Below are 20,415 nucleotides of genomic sequence, written 5' to 3'. Positions count from 1 at the left end.
TTTGGCACCCAAGGGGAAAAAGGTTCGCCATCACTGATCTAGTATATTGGAAGGATCTTGAGAGACGGGACAAAGAGATGCTGCCTAGGAAATGGTCAGATAAGAGACAGCAGGGCAGTGGGTGATGCAAGAAGCTCAGACGGATCCTCCCTAAATTTTCAGGCTGAAAAGGTGCCAGTGGAAGAAGTATATTTTTAGGCATGCAGGGTTCTCTTAGTGTCATTTTACAAGGAAGTAGAATCGGATTGTCTGGTTGTATTTCCTATTTGGTCTTCCTTCCTTGGCTGAAATCACCTATGTCAGGGCTGTCAAACCTGCGGCCTGTGGACCAGATGCATCACACGTTGGCCTGGTTTAGCAAATACAGTTGTGATACATCATGTGACGACACGAGTTTGACGCCCCTGACCTATGTTCTTTGATTTGTATCCTCACATAAGCGGAAGCAGAATACTTAAGGGGCTTATATTGATAGACACGAAGTGTTCAATAAATGTCAGAATCCTCTGAACCAGTTCAAAATTGCATTAGGGTGGATCACACATTGGAGGAGACCAGATGAAAAACGGAAGAAAAAGACAATTTCTTGGATTACCTGAAAGAGCACCACACTTTTTCTCCCCATCTCTTCCTGAAGATATTGTGCATATTATAAAGGCCAAGTCAGATTGCCAAAGAAACCCACATAGGGTAGTGTTGTGGTTAGCTGTGGCCCAGCTCCTGGGGGAGACATGCACATGCTGCAGGCCTGTTTTGCCCCCGGTGGAATTTGATGATGAAGGCTCCTCTGACCAAGAAGACATGAGTGACAGGGAGGAGGAGAATGTGGCAGACAGCTCAGAAGGAGATCAATTATCTAGCTCCTCCTTGGATTCAGAACAAGAGTTAATAATACAGCCACGCATGCAGAGAGCAATGCATAGGCAACAACAACTGAGAGATTATTATCAAAGAAAATGAGGCCACCTGTGGTTGAGTGGGGCTATGGAAATTAGTGAGGCTGCTATAAATAGCAGCCTGTGGGTTTGGCCATTGTGGAGGATTATCTGATCCTTGTGTTTCGTGACTGCTTTACTGACTTTGACTTTTTGTGTGCTGATTTTTCCCCGCTTTGAAACTAAACCAGAGCAAAGTATGTTTCACTTTGTGCAAGAAGAAGGACTGTGAATTGCCTCACAGCTGCAAGCTAAGTATCACAGAACTGATAAGGGACTTGTACAAATTACCAGTTTCTTTGGAGATGAGTGCTCTTTGCTATACCAAAAGAAGGCTTAATTTAAGTGGATTTTCATTATAAAGAACATTGTTTTGAATTTTCAAATGCGTGTGTGTCTGAAATTTGTACCTGTGAATTTTTGGGAGGATTCTACCAGAGAGCCCGACAGAACAGGTAGATTGGCTCTGATGGGGGAAAATTGAATAGAAAGGGGAGAAAAAAAGGGGGTGATATGTCTGCTGCAAATGCTGTAAGTGCATCTGTAAAACAAAGATAATGTTGTTTCTCTTACAGAAAATAAGCTGCTGTTCTGTTTCCTATTATATTCTGATTAACAGCTGGGGTTCAGAAAAAGGTCACTGAGCCAGTTCACGTGTTTTATCTTTTCTTACCACAAAGCATGTGAAGCAAGAAATATTTTATTATTTGCTAAGTGTGCAAGAACTCCTTTTTAAATAACCAGACATTTATAGCATTAATGAAATTGGTTTAGGATGAAGGATTGTGGTGGTGTACTTTGGTGGCATGCAGAAAATATAAGTAAATAGCAGATGTTGCTATAAATATAAGATTCAACAGCAGAAGCTTTCTCTTGGATTAACAATGATGGAGGAAGTTACGGTCTTAAGAGCATAAGATAATCACTATACTTTAAACAGCTCTATGGTGCTTCAAATAGTGTTAGCTGCCACATTAGAAATGATTTGTTCAGAATGTGGACGAGATACTTTTCATTGTTCCATAATTACGTAGTTACTTTTCCTGGGCTGAGGAGAGTCCTGCAAAAACATGAAGTCTCCACCCCGTCTATTGAAAAACAATTGTCTGTGAACACCAGGACAGCCAAATTCAATTTCTTTCTTCCAGAGATTTGATTTTCGACAATGGCTTCTTACAGATTAGTTCCCACATAAAACTTTCAGTTTTAATTAGTTACTATGTGTCCCTTCCATAGGGTGTTGATGGTTCTCCTTAACAAGGACCTGATAAAGGTGGACTCAGCAGTTACCTCTCATGTTTAGAATTGTTCTAGACCAGACCTGGGCAAGGGGTAGCCCACGGGCCGTATCCAGCCCCCCCAATGTCTGTGACCGGCCCTCCCACTATCCATGAAAAATGTCCCGCTATTTTTTTAAAGTTCTCCTCCCCCAGGGCTGTGGCGGGAGCCTTGAAACAGTGGTCCGGAGGCAGCCGCGCAGCTCCTCTGCCTGATGGAGGCTCCGGACATTGACAATAAGGTGAGCACTAGGCGATGAGGTCACTGTGGGTGACATCAGGAGCTCGAGAGAGATGCTTTGGCAGAGCCGAGCGAGTGGCCGAAAGAGAGAGAAGCAGCAGCGGCAGTGATTGGGGGGTAGGCGGGCAGAGGAAGTGATGGCGGCGGAGGAAGGAGAGGAGGATTTTGCCCCATGGCAAAATTAATTGTCCACCCCTGTTCTGGACTCTGCCACTTTAATGTTGTTTCTTTGCAGTGCTATATTGTAGCATCAAGACCCTAGAACATTAAAGAAGGAAGATTCATCTTCCATCTAACAAGGCACAGCATAAAGCCCATTTGAAGACCTATGCTGTTATGATCAGTGCCTCAGAAAAATCCATTTTTCTTTGTCCAGATACATCTCAAATTTATGTTTGTTAGATTGCATGAGTCATGAATAGGCTGAATCATACTCTTCATTCATCTCTTCTTCTTTCCATATAATTCTCATATAATCTTCATATAATTCCCAAAGTCTTACTATAGTGCTTTTAAACATATTTTGTGGGGAAAAGAGTTCTTGTATTCAGACCAGTGTGAATGCCAGCATTACTACAGAAAATATCTAATAAATCTGTTAAACAGGTTAATTGGTTCAGTTTCAATTTTTGTCACCCAAGAAAGAAGAGAGAGATAGTTTGAGCAATGTGTTTTGCTTCTTATTCTTTACATTGCTGTTCAACTTAGCTTCCAATTAATTCACAAGAGGTTATTAGAAACACCATAAATACCTCTCTGAGGATTAAACAGGATTCTGCCTTGTTAAAAGAGGTAATTATTGGTCCACTTATAAAGAAGTCTCTGCTAGTGCCTTGGGACATAGGCATGAAAGGCCAAACCTTTTACACGGTTGAGCAAAGCAATCTTGGAAAAGGTTGTTTTTTTTCAAATTCACTTGTGGCCATGGAACTGAGGCTGTTAGACTAATTCATTATCTTTGGGGATCATCAGATAATTATTATAATTGTATTCGTGACAGCTCAGCAGTTTTCAGTACTATCTACTATGCCTGTGATGGCGAACCTATGGCATGCATGCCCAAAATAGCACGTGGAGCCCTGTCATCTGATATGCATGGAGGTGGCTGTTTCTCTTCTGGATTTTTGGCGCACATGTGCATGTGACAATCAGCTGGCCTTTCTGCATGCGCCAGTGCTGGAAACCGGAAGAGCTGGTCTTTCATTTTCCAGTGTGAGCATGCATGATAGCCAGCTGATCGGCGCATGCGCAGCAGTAACTGTAAGACTTTCTGGCTGGTGCACATGTGTACATTGGAAACCAGAAGTTCTATTTCCAGGGCGTGCATGCCCCCTAAGCAGCTCCTCTTCCTGGTTGCAGATCAAATGAGCGCAGAGTGCTTCCTTTTTGGCACACATGCGCACCCTTCGTGGCACTCAGTGCCAAAAAGGTTCACTATCACTGTACTATGGTATCTTTTTTTATCACCTGAGAGGTCTAGTGAGTAGCAACACTGCATTGCAATGCTTCTGTTCTTATCTCTTACATAATATATACACTGCTCAAAAAAATAAAGGGGACACTTAAAAAACAGAATATAACTTTACATAAATCAAACTTCTGTGAAATCAAACTGTCCACACAGGAAGCAACACTGATTGACAGTCAATTTCACATGCTGTTGTGCAAATGGAATAGTTGCGTAAATGAAATATTCAGTGAGAATATTTCATTCATTTAGATCTAGGATGTATTATTTGAGTGTTCCCTTTATTTTTTTGAGCAGTATATAATGGAGTGCTAATTTTTTTAATGGTAAATATTATTTTCTCATGGAAAAATGGAATGCAGTAATGTAATCATGGCATCACTTTATTACTGCATTTTTCTGATCACTCCTGCAGAACATTCCTATTACTGGCAGTGGGATTCTTTAACCAGGAGCAGGGTTTTTAAATTAAAATCAATCACAATTCCCAACATGCACTACCATGTCATTTTTGGACTTACAGGGCAGTTACTATGACAGCTAAATTAAGGGTTTAAGTAAGTGCTCTGAATTATCTTCTCCACTAGCAGTAAGCAGAGCAGTAAATCTGTCCTGGTTGAGCTTTTATTGCTGTTATAAGCTGAGTTGCACTGCCCAAATTTTTCTTAGTATAAAATTCAAAAGCCCTGAGAGGGGATCTTGTAGTATACTTCAATCACTTTTGCTTTTCTTCCACTTCCTCCAGTATGGATGTAATTTTCCATTTCTGGGAATATTTTCCTGAATAAAACAATAGAAGACAAAAGTGACACATTGGATTCTTTCCATCTAGCCTCCCAGTGTGTAGAATTGGTTGAATTACAAATTGTATAAATAAATAAAACAACCTATAAACATATTGATTGGTGTGATTGAGGATTGATGTACAACCCAGTAGCAGAGGTTTCTAGGTGGTTTTCAGTAACAACAAGAACATTAATACAATGCAAATAAATATGGTGGAGTATTTAAAAATATCTAGTGACAGAAAATAAAACTAGATGGATAAATTGTCAAACTATGCCAGATTTCTCTTCTACATAGAGAGAGGTAGGGATAGATTCAGATATATTTTAATGATTTAAAGAACCTAAACAATAAAAAAGGGCTTTGCTTAAATCCACAAATCTACAAAGTAGGTAAAAAGGGAGTGACCAGCATGTAAGAAGTGGAGGAGAAAGCCCTTTCTGTAATTAATACTCATTTGGCTGGGACACTGTGAGTTTAAGGGCTGAATCTATTGAGGTATCAATTAGTGGTTCACAGGCTAAAGAAATCCACAGTACAGACAAATCCCAGATGCCTCTAAAGCCATCAAGAGAATGCCCAGGTATCAATTAACTTGGAAATGTGGGAGGAAAAACCTTGTAATTTATACTATGGGGTAGAATCCTAGAACGGTTTTAACTTCTTTGCACTATAGAGAGCAGAATAAATTGGGTATAAGCCTTGGTAATTGGGATCATGCATTACAGTTGGTTGTAATCAAGATCCCTAAAATGTACAGTTGGTTGTAATCAAGATCCCTAAAATGTATTTTACAACTATCACGATAGGATTCACATTGTGCTAAGTCAGAATTAAATCATGTGGTTTACTATCAAACACAGCAAGCAAAGATGATCATTTTGCTTGCTGTGTTTGATGATCCTTAGTATCTATGATCTTGTTTCCAGAGTTATATAGTATATTTCATTCAGATACTACCTTTTGTGTCTTTCCCCATGCAAAAAAAATGTCAAATGAAGTGCGGTTTTTATATACATATACAATGTTATTAAATATTTTTTAAAAAAATATAAAAAGTTACATGAACTAATATAAGGTAAGAAAAAGAAAAGAAAGAGAAATACAAGTGCAAAAAGGAAAAAAGTAAAGAAAAAATAGAAAAATAGAAAGAATAGCCGTCAGTATATTCTATCATTTTCATCAACTATTCCTTCATTTTGGATAATGCTGAATTTCCCCATCTTTGTACATGCAATAATATTGCTGCGGTCATCATGTACAAAGATCAGTCACTTTATTTCAATTGTTTGTGTGGTTTTGCTTTGCTGAGTTTTGGTTATGATTTAAGTAAAGTTGGCATATGATAGAGTAAAGCAATTGCCTAAAAATCTTTTATGAACATTGTAAAACTTTTAAAATGGTAACATGAGAGTATCAAGCAGCTTGAAGACCATAAATTACTGTATCAGTAGAACTGCAAAAGTAACCATGTTCCCAGTCCTGTAAATGATGTTTAATAAATCATTTCAAAATAAATCAGATATGACCAACAGCAGCATTGTTAATTGGGAAAAACATTAACTACGTAATATAATGGAAAAAGTTTTAGCAAGAGGCAGCATCTGGCCAACTATATCAAAAGCTAAACAGGGTTGACCCAGATTATTACTTAAATCAGCAGGAAATTCCAGAACTGGGAAATGACAGAACACTCCTGAAGAACGCAGTGACAAACTCTTTCTGCATTGTTTTAAGAAGAACTGCACGATTGTGTCCACGTAGTTACCAGATTGGATCTAACTGTGACTTGAAGAACTTAGAAACGAGATGGAAAATGCATTTAGTTTATTCAATAGTACACTTATAGTGTATAGATAAGACTAATCTTCAATTACGATCACAATTGTGACCAGAATTTCTGTTGCTAAGTAAGGTGATTGTTCAGTGAGTTGTGACTATTTTTATTACCCCCTTTTTTTGGGGTCATGGTTGTTAAACAAAACACTTAAGTGACTCATGTGGTCATTAAGTGATTCTAATTTCTCCCATTTACTTTGCTTATCACAAGCTGTCTGGGAAGGTTGCAAATGGAGATCACATGACCTGGACGCCGCAACAGTTGCCAAGCACCCAAATTTTGATCACATGACCATGTTACACCAACAGTCCGCAGTCTGCATTGGTTGCCGATCAGTTTCCGGTCACAATTCAAAGTGTTGGTTATGACCTATAAAGCCCTTCATGGCACTGGACCAGATTATCTCAGGGACCGCCTTCTGCTGCACGAATCCCAGTGACCAGTTAGGTCCCACAGAATGGGTCTTCTCTGGGTCCCGTCAACTAAACAATGCCGCTTGGCGGGACCCAGGGGAAGAGCCTTCTCTGTGGTGGCCCCGGCCCTCTGGAACCAACTCCCCTCAGAGATTAGAATTGCCCCCACCCTCCTTGCCTTTCGTAAGCTACTTAAAACCCACCTCTGCTGCCAGGCATGGGGGAATTGAGATTCCCTTTCCCCCTAGGCCTTTATAATTTTATGCATGGTATGTCTGTATGTATGTTTGGTTTTTTATATTAATGGGTTTTTAATTGTTTTTAGTATTGGATTATTACTATACGCTGTTTTATGATTGCTGTTAGCTGCCCCGAGTCTTCGGAGAGGGGCGGCATATAAATCCAATAAATGAATGAATGAATGAATGAATGAATGAATGAATGAATGAATGAGTTCAAGGTACAGCTGTAAAGTTGCTTTTTTTCAGTGCTGTTATAACTTTGAATGATCATTAAACAAATGGTTGGAATTTGAGGGCTCCCTGTAGTCTCAATTGTCCTTGGTCTTCAATGTAGTCTTACCAAAAATGAGGTGAAATATTCAATCTATTTGGAGAAAAGACTGAGTGTTAGAAAGCATTACTTAAAAATCTCTGGCAGAAAGAAAGGTGCATCAACAAATAATAGAATGGTACAATTCAAGGTTTGAGCCTGTTGAGAAAAAGAGGCGCTTTAGGGTGGGCTTTGAGAGTGATAGAAATATGTGCAGAAGAAAGAACTACATTTTTAATGCTAGTAATCTAACCTAATAATTCCCTGATCCTCAGGATTTGTGAGCTGAAGATTTTCCCATCATTAGACCATTGATCTTTTAATGGAAGTGACAGGGATTAGAAAAAGAGCCATGTGAAATCAAGTATATGTGCTGCCACTAAGCCGCAGCCTCTCCTTGGGTTTCGTGGGTTGTATTTCACCTTTTGTTCCCTCTTATTTTGTTTTTATTTCATTACTAAAAAGAAATGATAACAGTTCTTATATAAAGAGAACACTGGTATGATAAGAAAAAATAACTATTGAAATGCCACTCCTGAGCTTTTTACAGTAGAAATTTGATGCAATTATATAAGGATGTCCCTCCGTAAGCTATTAAATTTGGAAAACTAGCAACCTTTATGTGAACCTTAACTGCTAAACAACATATTTCCTTGTATCATTTTTTTTATTTTTCTGCGCTTGCTAACAAGGCATCACTGACTAGATAATGATTTCCTAAAATCCTTTTGCCATATATTTTAAAATAACTTGTATTCCTCTTCTATCTATAGACATACAGTATTTTCTAATTTCAGAGTGGTCTGCATATTTATTATTTATTTATTTATTATTTAGATTTGTATGCCGCCCCTCTCCGCAGACTCGGTTTTGGTAATATATATAGGTTTTGGTAATATAATTGTTTTCAAAACACTTTATAATGCAATTTCTGAATTTGTTTTTCAAAATAAAAAATACCACATATAAAATGCATACATAATTTCCAAGGGAACCACTTTTTGTTATTCAACACCAAGTAGCATAACTTTAAAAAGTTACACAACATGTAAAGGCACACTTGATTTGGGAGATGGGGTATGGTAGTTGTACAATTGTCATATCAACCAGGACAAAGTAATGGGCCTTAGCCACCTATTCAGTAAACAAATGCAAAAATGCAAAGTATATTTATTTGTTTGTTAAATTTATTTTCTTACTGTTTCGCTGTGATGATTTCCTAGAATACTTTTGCCTTTTACTCTAGAAGGCTTACAAAAATAAAAAGGAAGAAAATGAAGGAAGTATAAACAGAACAAAAATAATATAAATATAAATATAAATATAAATATAAATATAAATATAAATATAAATATAAATATAAATATAAATATAAATATAAATATAAATATAAATATAAATATAAATATAAATATAAATATAAATATAAATAATGCAGCATTTTAAAATGTGTCACAAATACCATTGACTCGGACTGTATCACCCATTAGCACAAGTCAATTGTGTTTGTGACACATTTTTAAATGTTCAGTTAATTAAGATAACAATAACAATAATAACAACAACAACAACAATAATAATAATAATAATATAATATAATTGTTCTGCCGGACTCTATGGTATGAGTCTCCCGAAAATTCAAGGGTACAAATTTCAGACACAGACACACTTGAAAGTTCAAAAACAATGTTCTTTATTACAAAAATTCAAAAGAAACAAAGAACCTTTTTTGTATTGCAAAGAACACTCATCCCAAAACAACCTGGTAGTCTGTACAATCCCCTTAAAGCCTTAAGTACTTAGCTAGCAGCTGTGAAGGAACGTCATAGCCCTCCTTCTTCCATGAAGTGAAACACACACACTTTGCTCTGCTTTGGTTTCCAAGTCATGAAAAACCAATAAACAAAGTCCGGAAACAGCAAGGCATGGTCCTGAACAACAACGATCAGATAATCTTCCACAACAGCTAAGCCAACACGCTGCTATTTATATCAGCAGCTCTAATTACTGGAGCCTCACCCAAACACAGGTGGCCTCTCTTATCTCCTGTAATATTTCTTCAATTGGTCTCTTCGATGCATAATTCTGCGCATGTGTGGATCTAACACTTCCTCATCCGAATCGACCGAAGATAATGGAGATTGGCTTCCTGGACTGTGTGCCAAGCCCCCCTCTTCCAAGTCACCCCCACCTTCTTCTTCGTCCGAGGAAACTGCACTACCTGACTCTGTCGGCAATAAAACAGGCCTATGACATGTTGATGTTTCCCCTGCATCCACCTCTACATTCCTTGGGGCAGGAGCTGGGCCAGAGCCAACCACAACAATAATATTCACCACTCTAGTAATTTACAGACCCTTTTGGTTTCCCATCAAATTTAATTTGGAAACATACCCAAGCTAAATCATCAATGATTTAACATTTAATTAATTTGTCAGATTTTGGGGGATTCTACAAAAAGGCTTATGCCATATCAAATTGAGTGTAATTTGCAAACAATTTTTGGCACAAAATTTATCTTAAGGTACCATGGGACTATTTTCTGTAAGTATTTTTAGTATTTTACAGTAAGTCCCATTGCATTCAGTTTGGTTTATTCCAAGCACACATAGGAATCAAAATCACACCAAATCTGTGGACTAGAGAGGAAGAAACCAAAGACATTTGTGAACCTTAACTAAGGTTAACTCTCTTTTTCCACCATCCCCCCCTGTCCTTACTTTGCTCTGCACTGATTTCTCTCTCTCTCAATCTTCTTTTGCTTTCCTTGCACTAAGTAACATAATGATGTTAATTAAATACAATTTGCGCCAGATCACATCCCACAAGCAATTAACACTTACAATGTAGACTTCACTATGACTTGACTTTTAAAATTAATACTCTGATCCATAGGAAATCATGGGCTAGAAAGAGAAGCTTGCTAAATATTTTGCATTATTCTGTAAAGTAATTGGATAAAAACCACTCCATTCTAAACAGGCTCTTGAGTAATTTCCTAACACCTGCACTTTCAGTAAACAATTATAAAATTTGGTATAAAGTATTTATGAAAGTAGAAAACTCATAGCAATTACCACTGTAACTCAATGTCATATATCCATCGCCTTCCTTAGCTGGTTGATCATGTTACAAACCCTTATATGTTATCATGGATCTTATTATTTATTTATTAAATTTATATGTCTTTCATTTCCCCAATAAAGCAATTGTTATTATTGTTCTCATGTAAGAATGAGACTAATATAGATATATAATCAACATCAAAAACATCATCAAAAAAGCACAACAAAAAATGTTCTTTCTGCACCAACTTAGGAAGCTCAAACTGCCCAAGGAACTGCTGATACAGTTATACAGAGGAATCACTGAGTCTGTCATCTGCACCTCTATAACTGTCTGGTTTGGTTTTGCAACCCAACAAGACCGACACAGACTTCAGAGGATAATCAAAACTGCAGAAAAAACAATTGCTGCCAACCTGCCTTCCATCGAGGACCTGTATACTGCACAAGTCAAAAAGAGGGCGGTGAAAATATTTATTGACCCCTCGCATCCTGGACACAAACTGTTTCAACTCCTACCCTCAAAACGTCGCTACAGAACAGTGCACACCAAGATAACTAGACACAACAACAGTTTTTTTTCGAACGCCATCACTTTACTAAACAATTCCCTCAACACTGTCAAACCTTTTACTAAGTCTGCACTTCTATTTCTACTAGTTTTTTCTCATCATTCCTATCACCCATTTCCTCCCACTTAGGACTGTATGACTGTAACTTGTTGCTTGTATCCTAAGATTCTTATTAATATTGATTGTTTCTTCATTGCTTATTTGACCCCTATGACAATCATTAAGTGTTGTACCACATGTTTCTTGACAAATCTATATTTTCTTTTATGTACACTGAGAGACAAATTCCTTGTGTGTCCAATCACTCTTGGCCAATAAAGAATTCTGTTCTATTCTATTAATAACTGTTATCACAAAGCATCTGCAGAGTTTCTTCAAAATTATGAAAGCAACATATCACTGAGAGTTTTGCCCTTCTGTACTTTTGTGAGGTGTCTCAAAAAACTACAACAGAAGTGAAGGTGACAAAACAGTGTTACTGTCACTCCCCACCTTCACCTTCATGATGCCCCCAATTCTGGTTCATGGTATTGCTAGGCTTCAGGAGTAGAGGAGAATTAACACAGTCACATCCAACCAGTTATTTTCTCCAAAATAACAAAACCAGATCTGAGGTCTAATGGAAAAGGATATTTAAAGCAAGGGTCTCCAACCTTGGCAACATTAAGCCTGGTGGACCTCATTTTTTACATTTACAAAACCATGGGGCACATTGAGTGGGGATGGGGGGGCGGCTAAAAAAAAGTTTGGACAAAAAAATTCTCTCTCTCTCTCTCTCTTCCTCCCTTTCACTCCATTTCTCTCTCCCTCCCTCCTTCTTTCTCTCTCTTTCTCTTTTTTCTCTCTCCTTCCCTCTTTCTTTCTCCCTTCCTCTTTTTTGCTCTTTCTCTCTCCCTCCCTCCCTCCCTCTATGTCTTTCTCTCTCCCAACTTCCCCCCCTCTCTTTCTCTCTCTCTCTCTCTTGTTCTCTTTCTTTCTCTCTCTCGTTCTTTCTTTTTCCCTCTCTTTCTTTCTCTCTCTCTCTCTTTTTCTCTCTCTGTTTTCTTTCTCTCCCTCTCTCTTGCTCTTTCTCTCTTTCTTTCTCTCTCTCTCTCTCTTTCTTTCTCTCTCTCTTGTTTTCTTTCTCTCTCTGAGCTTCGCGGCACACCTGACCATGTCTCACAGCACACTAGTGTGCCGCGGCACACTGGTTGAAAAACACTACTTTAAACAACCAATAAACAGAACATGGGTTATTCCAGAGCAATCTACATTATCTACAGTAGATTCAGGTTACATTTCCAGCAGTCTACATAGTTTTTTTCAAAGTGGATAGCACTCTCTCCAAAAAAGAACCGACACCTTCCTTCCAATCATTTATAATTGCCTTTGAAATAACAGGCAGCAAAAAGCTTTTCAATCGTTTCTTATAACTGTTGAAGAAAGGACAGGCTTGGATACATGCTGTTAGGTGCTTATGATGGCACTGTATTATGAAAAATGTAGGAATACATTTATGTGCTGTTTTCAGCTCTTCAACTAATATGCTTCAGTCTCTGACATTTTGTGAAGAGGTTGCTTTATGGCTGTGACTGTAGCAATTCTTGAAGAGACCCCAGCCTGTGCAATCTAATGCTTTCATTCCTAAGCATGAAAAAAAACAAAGGGAGATTTGGTTAAGGGGGGGTGAGGCAGGGAGAGATTAATGCTGATTGCAGGATTTCCCAAACCCATTTTCAAATTCATAGACACGTTTACCATCAGTTGCTGAGTTAAATATTGCTATTTTATATTATGTTTAAAAAATAGCTAAAGAAGGGGATTTGCCGTATTGTTCAGAGTATAAGACACATTTTTTCCTCCCTAAAAGAGGCTGAAATTTTGGGTGCATCTTATACTCTGAATGTAGCTTCTTCTTTTTTTAAGCTTTTTTTTTTTTGAAGCCCTAACCAGGTGCTAATGATCTTCCCAGCTCTTACCGGCTTGCAAGCTCTTTCATTGTTACTTGAAAGTTGCTAGAAAGTTTTTCTAGCCCTAACCACAGGATAAAATGTGCTGAAGTTGACCAGACTAAGGACGCTAGCCAGATGAATATCTGGTAGGCAGATTTTTTTTTCACCCTATTTTCCTCCCAAAAAACTAAGGTGCGTTTTATACTCCAGTATGTCTTAGACTTCGAAAAATATGGTAACAAGGTAAATGCTGCATATGCAATTCCATTCAAATTTAGAACAAATAACTACAGCCTGGCAAACTGGGCATGAGTCCCAGTAACCGGTTAGGCCCCACAGAGTCAGCCTCCTCCAGGTACCGTCAACTAGAAAATGTCACTTGGCAGGGCCTGGGGGAAGAGCCTTCTCTGTGGGGGCCCCGGCCCTCTGGAAGATTCATACTGCCCCCACCCTCCTCACCTTCCACAAGAGTGTGAAGACTTTTCTATGCCACCAAGCTTGGGGCTAATAGATTCTAGCCCCCTGGCCGACAAATGTTATGCATGCTGTGGTTTGAGTGGGAATGCCTGATTTTTAACATAATTGGGATTTTAGATTAGACTAATTAATTGAATTAAGACACTGTATTGTATTGTTTTATTTTTATATCTTGTAAGCTGCCCCTAGTCCTCAGAGAGGGGGCATATAAATCCAATTAATAAATAAAATAAATAAACTATTCTGAAATACAGTTAGTCACTGTTGTGATTGCATCTTCCTGTCATTTTGTAAAATTAGTTTGAACCCAGAAGATACTCTCTAATTATATTGCTGTCCCTCTTCACAAGAAAATACAAATTCATCTCCTCTACATGAGTTTTTGACTTTTCTTTTCGACTAACCATTTGGAAAGTGCAATGTTTTTATCAAGACTGTATCCAGGAAATGATGTTCCATGAGTCATCCTGTCCAATAACATTAGATCAGAAAGCATACTCAATTGTATTTAGAAGTGACCTCCAGCTGGTACCTTTTGATATGATTTAATGTTGTTATGGATCCCTGTTTCTCCAGGCAATGAGAATTCCAGAAACCATATGTTCATTATTTCTTTCAGATGAAGGAGTATGGGAGAGTTAATACTTATTTTATTTATTATAATAAAGAAAAACATAACTGTATTGAAAGTTTTGCTCCCAATTAAATTGCAAGCCATGAAATCTTTGTCTCTTTAATACTTATTCCTGAGTAGACCTGTTGAAAGGCCATAGATCTCCAGAGAGTGGTTAGTTCAAAAGTTTCATCACTTTTTTCCCCCATCTGTATTTAAAATTTGAAGTGATATTTTAGTATGAGATTAGATATTTAGATATTTCATTGCCATTTTTCCTTAGCTGAGTGGATATCTCATTTGAAAAGCTGTTCTTACCTCATTTTAGACAATCAACTTATCAACTTAACAAAAGGTGGGAAAGATTACTGTTTTAATGGTATCATTGCTGTAAGGGCGTGTCTAGCAAGAAATAATGTTCTGTATGTATGTATTGGACATACAAAAAACCAGGAAGGAATTATTTTAAGAGGAAACTGTTCACATAGGAACAACTTTGTCCTTCTGACTAGACCATCAAGTGCCTTGTCTCCTGTCTGTCCAGCCATAGGAGATAACATTAATCCTGCAAAAATTCTAGCTGTATGCAAAACACATACCGGTATCTTCTTTTGCTCATGATGGTTCATTAAGTGGCAAACCACACATCCCACAAAATTCACAATATGAGACCCTTAAATCTGAAAATATCTTTTTTCCCCCCCCTGTAGTCCGAGATCGTGTACGATCAAAAATGGAAAGAGACATTTTGGCTGAAGTGAATCATCCTTTCATTGTAAAACTTCATTATGGTAAGATTTCTCTAAGATAGTTTCTTGCATATTATTTCTCTAATATAGAATTCATATGGCTCTATGGGCATTTTCAACTGGATACATCATATTGTACTATTCAAAATCATAAACCATTAACCAGTCAACCAGGCATTATCTTTTGTCATCTATGATGAACAGCTTAATTTTATAAGTAAAGCATCCTATTATGGTTTGTTTAAAAATCCATAGTTAAAATAAAGAGCCAGAGCAAATTTGCTGTAATGGTATCAGACAAGAAACTTCTAAGATAAGCAGAGCAATGGTAGCTCCTTTAAATGTTAAATGTTGTTTGTCTTGTGTGTTTAAAGAAAATTAATAAAAATATTCAAAAAAAGAAAAAAGAAACTGGCAGATCATGAGTTTTAGTTCTGCCTTAGGCACAAAGTCAGCTGGACAATCTTGGACAGGTAGTCCTTGACTTACAACCACAACCGAGTCCAAAATTTCTATTGCTAAGCATGACAGTTGTTAATTAAGTTATGATAAGTGGTCAAAACAATGGAAACTGCAGTTTAGGGTTTCCAAATGTAAAATAGTGCACCTGGGGAAAAGAAATACTAAATCTGAGTATTGTATTGGCAGTTCTGTATTACCAAAAACTTTAGAAGAAAAGAATTTAGGAATAGTGATTTCTGACAGTCTCAAAATGGGTGAAGAGTGCAGTCAGGCGGTAGGGAAAGCAAGTAGGATGCTTGGCTGCATAGCTAGAAGTATAACAAGCAGGAAGAGGGAGATTGTGATCCCACTGTGTAGAGAGCTGGGGAGGCCACATTTGGAGTACCATGTTCAGTTATGGAGACCTCACCTACAAAAAGATATTGATAAAATTGAACGGGTCCAAAAACGGGCTACAAGAATGGTGGAAGGCCTTAAGCATAAAACGTATCAGGAAAGACTTAATGAACTCAATCTGTATAGTCTGGAGGACAGAAGGAAAAGGGGGGACATGATCGAAACATTGAAATATGTTAAAGGGTTCAATAAGGTTCAGGAGGGAAGTATTTTTAATAGGAAAGTGAACACAAGAACAAGGAGGCACGATTTGAAGTTAGTTGAGGGAAAGATCAGAAGCAACGTGAGAAAATATTATTTTACTGAAAGAGCAGTAGATGCTTGGAACAAACTTCCAGCAGACGTGGTTGGTAAATCCAGAGTAACTGAATTTATACATGCCTAGGATAAACTTATATCGATTCTAAGATAAAATACAGGAAATAGTATAAGGGCAGACTAGATGGACCATGAGGTCTTTTTCTGCCCTCAATCTTCTATGTTTCTATGCCCCATTTTACGACTTTTTTGCCACAGTTGTTAAGCGAATCTGGGATTCCCCCTCCATTGAAACCAGCTGGGAAGGTTACTAATGGCGATTACACAAGTCCAAGATACTGCAATTGAACATACCAGTTGCCAAGTGAATTCTGTTCAATGGATGAGGATGCTGCAGTGGTTGTAAATGTGAAAACAGGTTATAACTCACTTTTTTTCAGTGACTGTAGTAACTTCAAACAGTCACTAAACAAATGGTTGTTCGTTGAGGATTATCTTATCATGTTGTCTTTGTCTAGGAAGAAGGCAGTGGCAAACCACTTCTGCAAACCTTGCCAAGAAAACGTGTCCAGGCAGTCTCTGAAAATCACAATTAACAGAAGAAAAAAAAATAGGTGTAATATCTGAACGCATCATATTAGAAGTATATATAATAATGATTAGCTCATTAGCCCCAACTGTGCACGCTCAATCTGTGTAGGACATTATTAAAAACTCAGCATTTTCTTCTCTGCAGCATTTCAAACAGAAGGAAAGCTGTATCTCATACTAGATTTCCTGCGGGGAGGGGACCTTTTTACCAGACTTTCTAAAGAGGTAAGACCAGGGGTGGGCTACTGCCCAGATGGGGAGGGGGTGCAGTGGGGTAGCAAAAATGGAGCTCCACCCTAGAGCACCCAATTTGCACTGAAAGATGTTGAAAGAAAATGCAGGGTGTCCTGCATAAGACACGCCCACAGTGTGGTAGTAAAATTTTTAGTAGCCCTTCACTGGGTAAGACCAATAAACTAAATGTTGATGGTTAAAAACAAAGCAAAATAATAAATTGCTGACTTCATGTTCCTTCATAGAAGAATCCATCTTTAGGGTTCCTCCTTCATATATGATGTGCAAATTTGGTCCTTCGTTTTCATGTAAGCTTTTTAATGCAGTTCATTGTATCGTATAGTTTTGTGAGTTGGGTGCAGTCTACATGGAAAAATACCAAAGTAAAGAAAACTGATTTAATCGAATCTTTTTAAGTGAACCAGGTCTATTTTTCTGCCAATTGTGCTTTACAATCTGGGATAAAGTCAAATGTTACCTTTCAGAATTAGGACCAATGTTTCCTTGACATAGCTATCTAATATTACCAGCAACCACATGCAGAAAGTAATTTGTCTACATCAGTGTTTCCCAACCTTGGCCACTTGAAGTATGTTTGTTTGTAGGTATGATTGGTTTTAAAATAAGGGGTTTTTAGTTGTTTTAGTATTGGATTTACATGCTGGTTTTATTATTGTTGTTAGCCGCCCCGAGTCTACGGAGAGGGGTGGCATACAAATCAAATGAATGAATGAATGAACGAACAAACAAACAAACAAACAAACAAATATTTTGACTTCAACTCCCAGAATTCCCCAGCAAGCGAATGATGGGGAATTCTGAGCGTTGAAGTCCAGATATCTTCAAGTGGTCAAGGTTGGGAAACACTGGTCTACATCTCCATTTTGAGACTGGATTTAAAAATCACGGCTGTGAACCTGATCTAATTTGGGACGTCTTCCTTTCCCATTTCCTATTTTCAGTATCACCTAATCCAGGGATCAGCAACCTGCAGCCGGACAGCTGCGTGTATTCCCTGAACTCTTTTTTGTGCTTGCCAGAATTCCCTTTGATTCCATTGCCAAATTTTAGCAGCAATAACAGTACTGGTGAAAATTGTTTCTAGCATTTTGAGCAGGAAATAAAGAGATTCAAATGAAAGCTTTGAAATTATCAAGAAAATTCCTGGAAGATCTCAGTTCTGCTAACATACGTAACACACTCACATCTTCCCATTTTGCATTATTGATCCCATTCACCCAATTCATAACCTCACCCACACATATCTCCCACAACCAATATTTGGCAACTCTTATTATAATTTGAAGCAATTAAAAAAAATTACAGGACTTTCTAGCATTTTGATCATTGCTATTAAAGCTATTATCCAATTAAGGATTTTGGAACAATCTATGCAAGATGGAGTGATCTGCTTGAATTTTTCTTTCCTTTCTTCCTGCCCAGTTGCTTTGAACAATAAGAAATAAGTCATCTTCTTGAGCATTCTAAAAGCAGAAGTTTCCAGGAGATGAGGACCATCAAAAAGTTCTAAAAGTGGCCAGTAAATACCATAGCAGACTAAGATTATAAGGAAATGACTGCTGTGTCAAATTTTGTTTATGCTATCCAGAATACATTCTCCACTCTTCTTGTCTCTCAGCCTTGGGGGCGACACACTATAAAGACTCAGAAAAACTTGGCCAGCCATCCCAGAATGTGAATAGTGATTAAAGCACCATCTGAAGAATAATAGAACAGCTGGGAAGAGGAGGAGGAAGGCCTTCTGCTAACCATTTGCTGGCAACAGAGATGGCATTCGCTTGATTTCTTGGAACTGGCCAGCCATCAATCATAACCATGTATTTCCTCTAGCATCCAAACACGTTTTCTCTTGAAATATACCTTGCCTCGTGCCACAGACAAAACTGCCCATGCTTCTCTTATCCCCTTTTCCCTCCTGCTCCTTTTTATGTTATAATTCACAGGGCTTTGCAAAGCATTCAAAAGAGACACCTTTCAACATGCAGAAGCACCTCTTTTTATTTATTTTATTTATTAATTGGATTTGTGTGCTGCCCCTCTCTGAGGACTCGGGGTGGCTCACAACATATATAAAAACATATTTATTTATTTATTCATTCATTTGTCCAATACACAATACATATGGAAGAGAATAGACATGAAGTAATATATATAAAGATATTATGTAAAAATAGAGGAGAAGATATATGAAAGGAAGAAAATATATATGATATATGAGATAAAGGAAAGACAATTGGACAGGGGATGAAAGGCACACTAGTGCACTTATGTACGCCCCTTACTGACCTCTTAGGAACCTGGAGAGGTCAATCGTGGAGAGTCTAAGGGAGAAATGTTGGGGGTTAGGGGTTGACACTATTGAGTCCGGTAGTGAGTTCCACGCTTCGACAACTTGATTGTTAAAGTCATATTTTTTACAATCAAGTTTGGAGCGGTTAATATTAAGTTTGAATCTGTTGCGTGCTCTTGTGTTGTTGCGGTTGAAGCTGAAGTAGTCATTGACCGGTAGGACGTTGCAGCATATGATCTTGTGGGCAATACTTAAATCGTGTTTTAGGCGCCGTAGTTCTAAGCTTTCTAGACCCAGGATTGTTAGTCTATTTTCGTAGGGTATTCTGTTTCGAGTGAAGGGCTCTTCTGGTGAAATATCTTTGGACATTTTCAAGGTAGTACATCTAATCCAATTAATATAATTAAAAAACCCTAACAATCCTAAAATAATTTAAAATATTAATTATCGTTCACTCCACAAAACACACTTTTTGCCTTGTTCAAGCATCTATGCCATTTGCAAAGGCGATAGGGCTGCTGCAGAAGCTGTTTTCAACTCTCCCCCTCTCTTCCAGTGTGCCTGCAAAGTAGGATCCTTACATGCAAATGCATGGAGAGACAGGCTACAGCAGCTTCTGGATGGCTGAGTAAACCTTGAAAAAAATGTGTGTCTTTTTAACAGTTCAAAAAGTAGTGCTTTAACATATTGCCACATTGCAAAGCAGCTTTTGAATGCAATGTGCAAATGAATATAAATAATTGAATGACCGCAATTTACTAATGATTATATCAATCTAATATTTTAGATTTGGTTATGGCTTGTGTTAGAAAAACATTATTTGTTCCACCGGGCAAAATAGAGAAATTATTCCTTGTCAAAAATAAGAAGGTGAAGATCTTGTGGGACTTTTGAATACTGACGGATCGTAATTTGGAACACAACACACCAGATAACACAGTTGTAGAAAACTGAAACGTACAATTTATTGATATTCCTGTACCAGGAGACACCAGAGTCAATAAAAAAGAACTGGGAAAAAAACCCTAAAACATCACAACCTGACTATCGATACTATGTGATTACAAGTGATAGTGATATCTATTGTCATTGGGGCACTTGGCAGAAGAATTTTACAAAGTACATCAAAAAATTGCAGCTTCCTGCAATTACACCAGCGGAACTGCAAAAGACTGCACTACTTGGAACAACATACATTTTAAGAAGATACTTGGTCGGTACCTAGGATGCTGGAAGCAATCCAT

General features: G+C 37.8%; 1 protein-coding gene across 1 annotated transcript in view; it reads left to right on the top strand.

Annotated features, from left to right (window-relative positions):
• RPS6KA2 (ribosomal protein S6 kinase A2) overlaps positions 1-20,415 on the top strand; it is a 157,432-nt gene that overhangs the window by 67,480 nt on the left and 69,537 nt on the right. The window contains exons 4-5 of the mRNA XM_070733839.1: positions 14,881-14,961; positions 16,772-16,851. Of these exons, the coding sequence (XP_070589940.1) occupies positions 14,881-14,961; positions 16,772-16,851 (161 nt within the window). The remainder of the gene's footprint in view (positions 1-14,880; positions 14,962-16,771; positions 16,852-20,415) is intronic.

Source organism: Erythrolamprus reginae, chromosome 1 (genome assembly GCF_031021105.1).
Source record: "Erythrolamprus reginae isolate rEryReg1 chromosome 1, rEryReg1.hap1, whole genome shotgun sequence".
NCBI lineage: Eukaryota > Metazoa > Chordata > Lepidosauria > Squamata > Dipsadidae > Erythrolamprus > Erythrolamprus reginae.
This window is presented reverse-complemented; position numbering and strand designations above follow the sequence as displayed.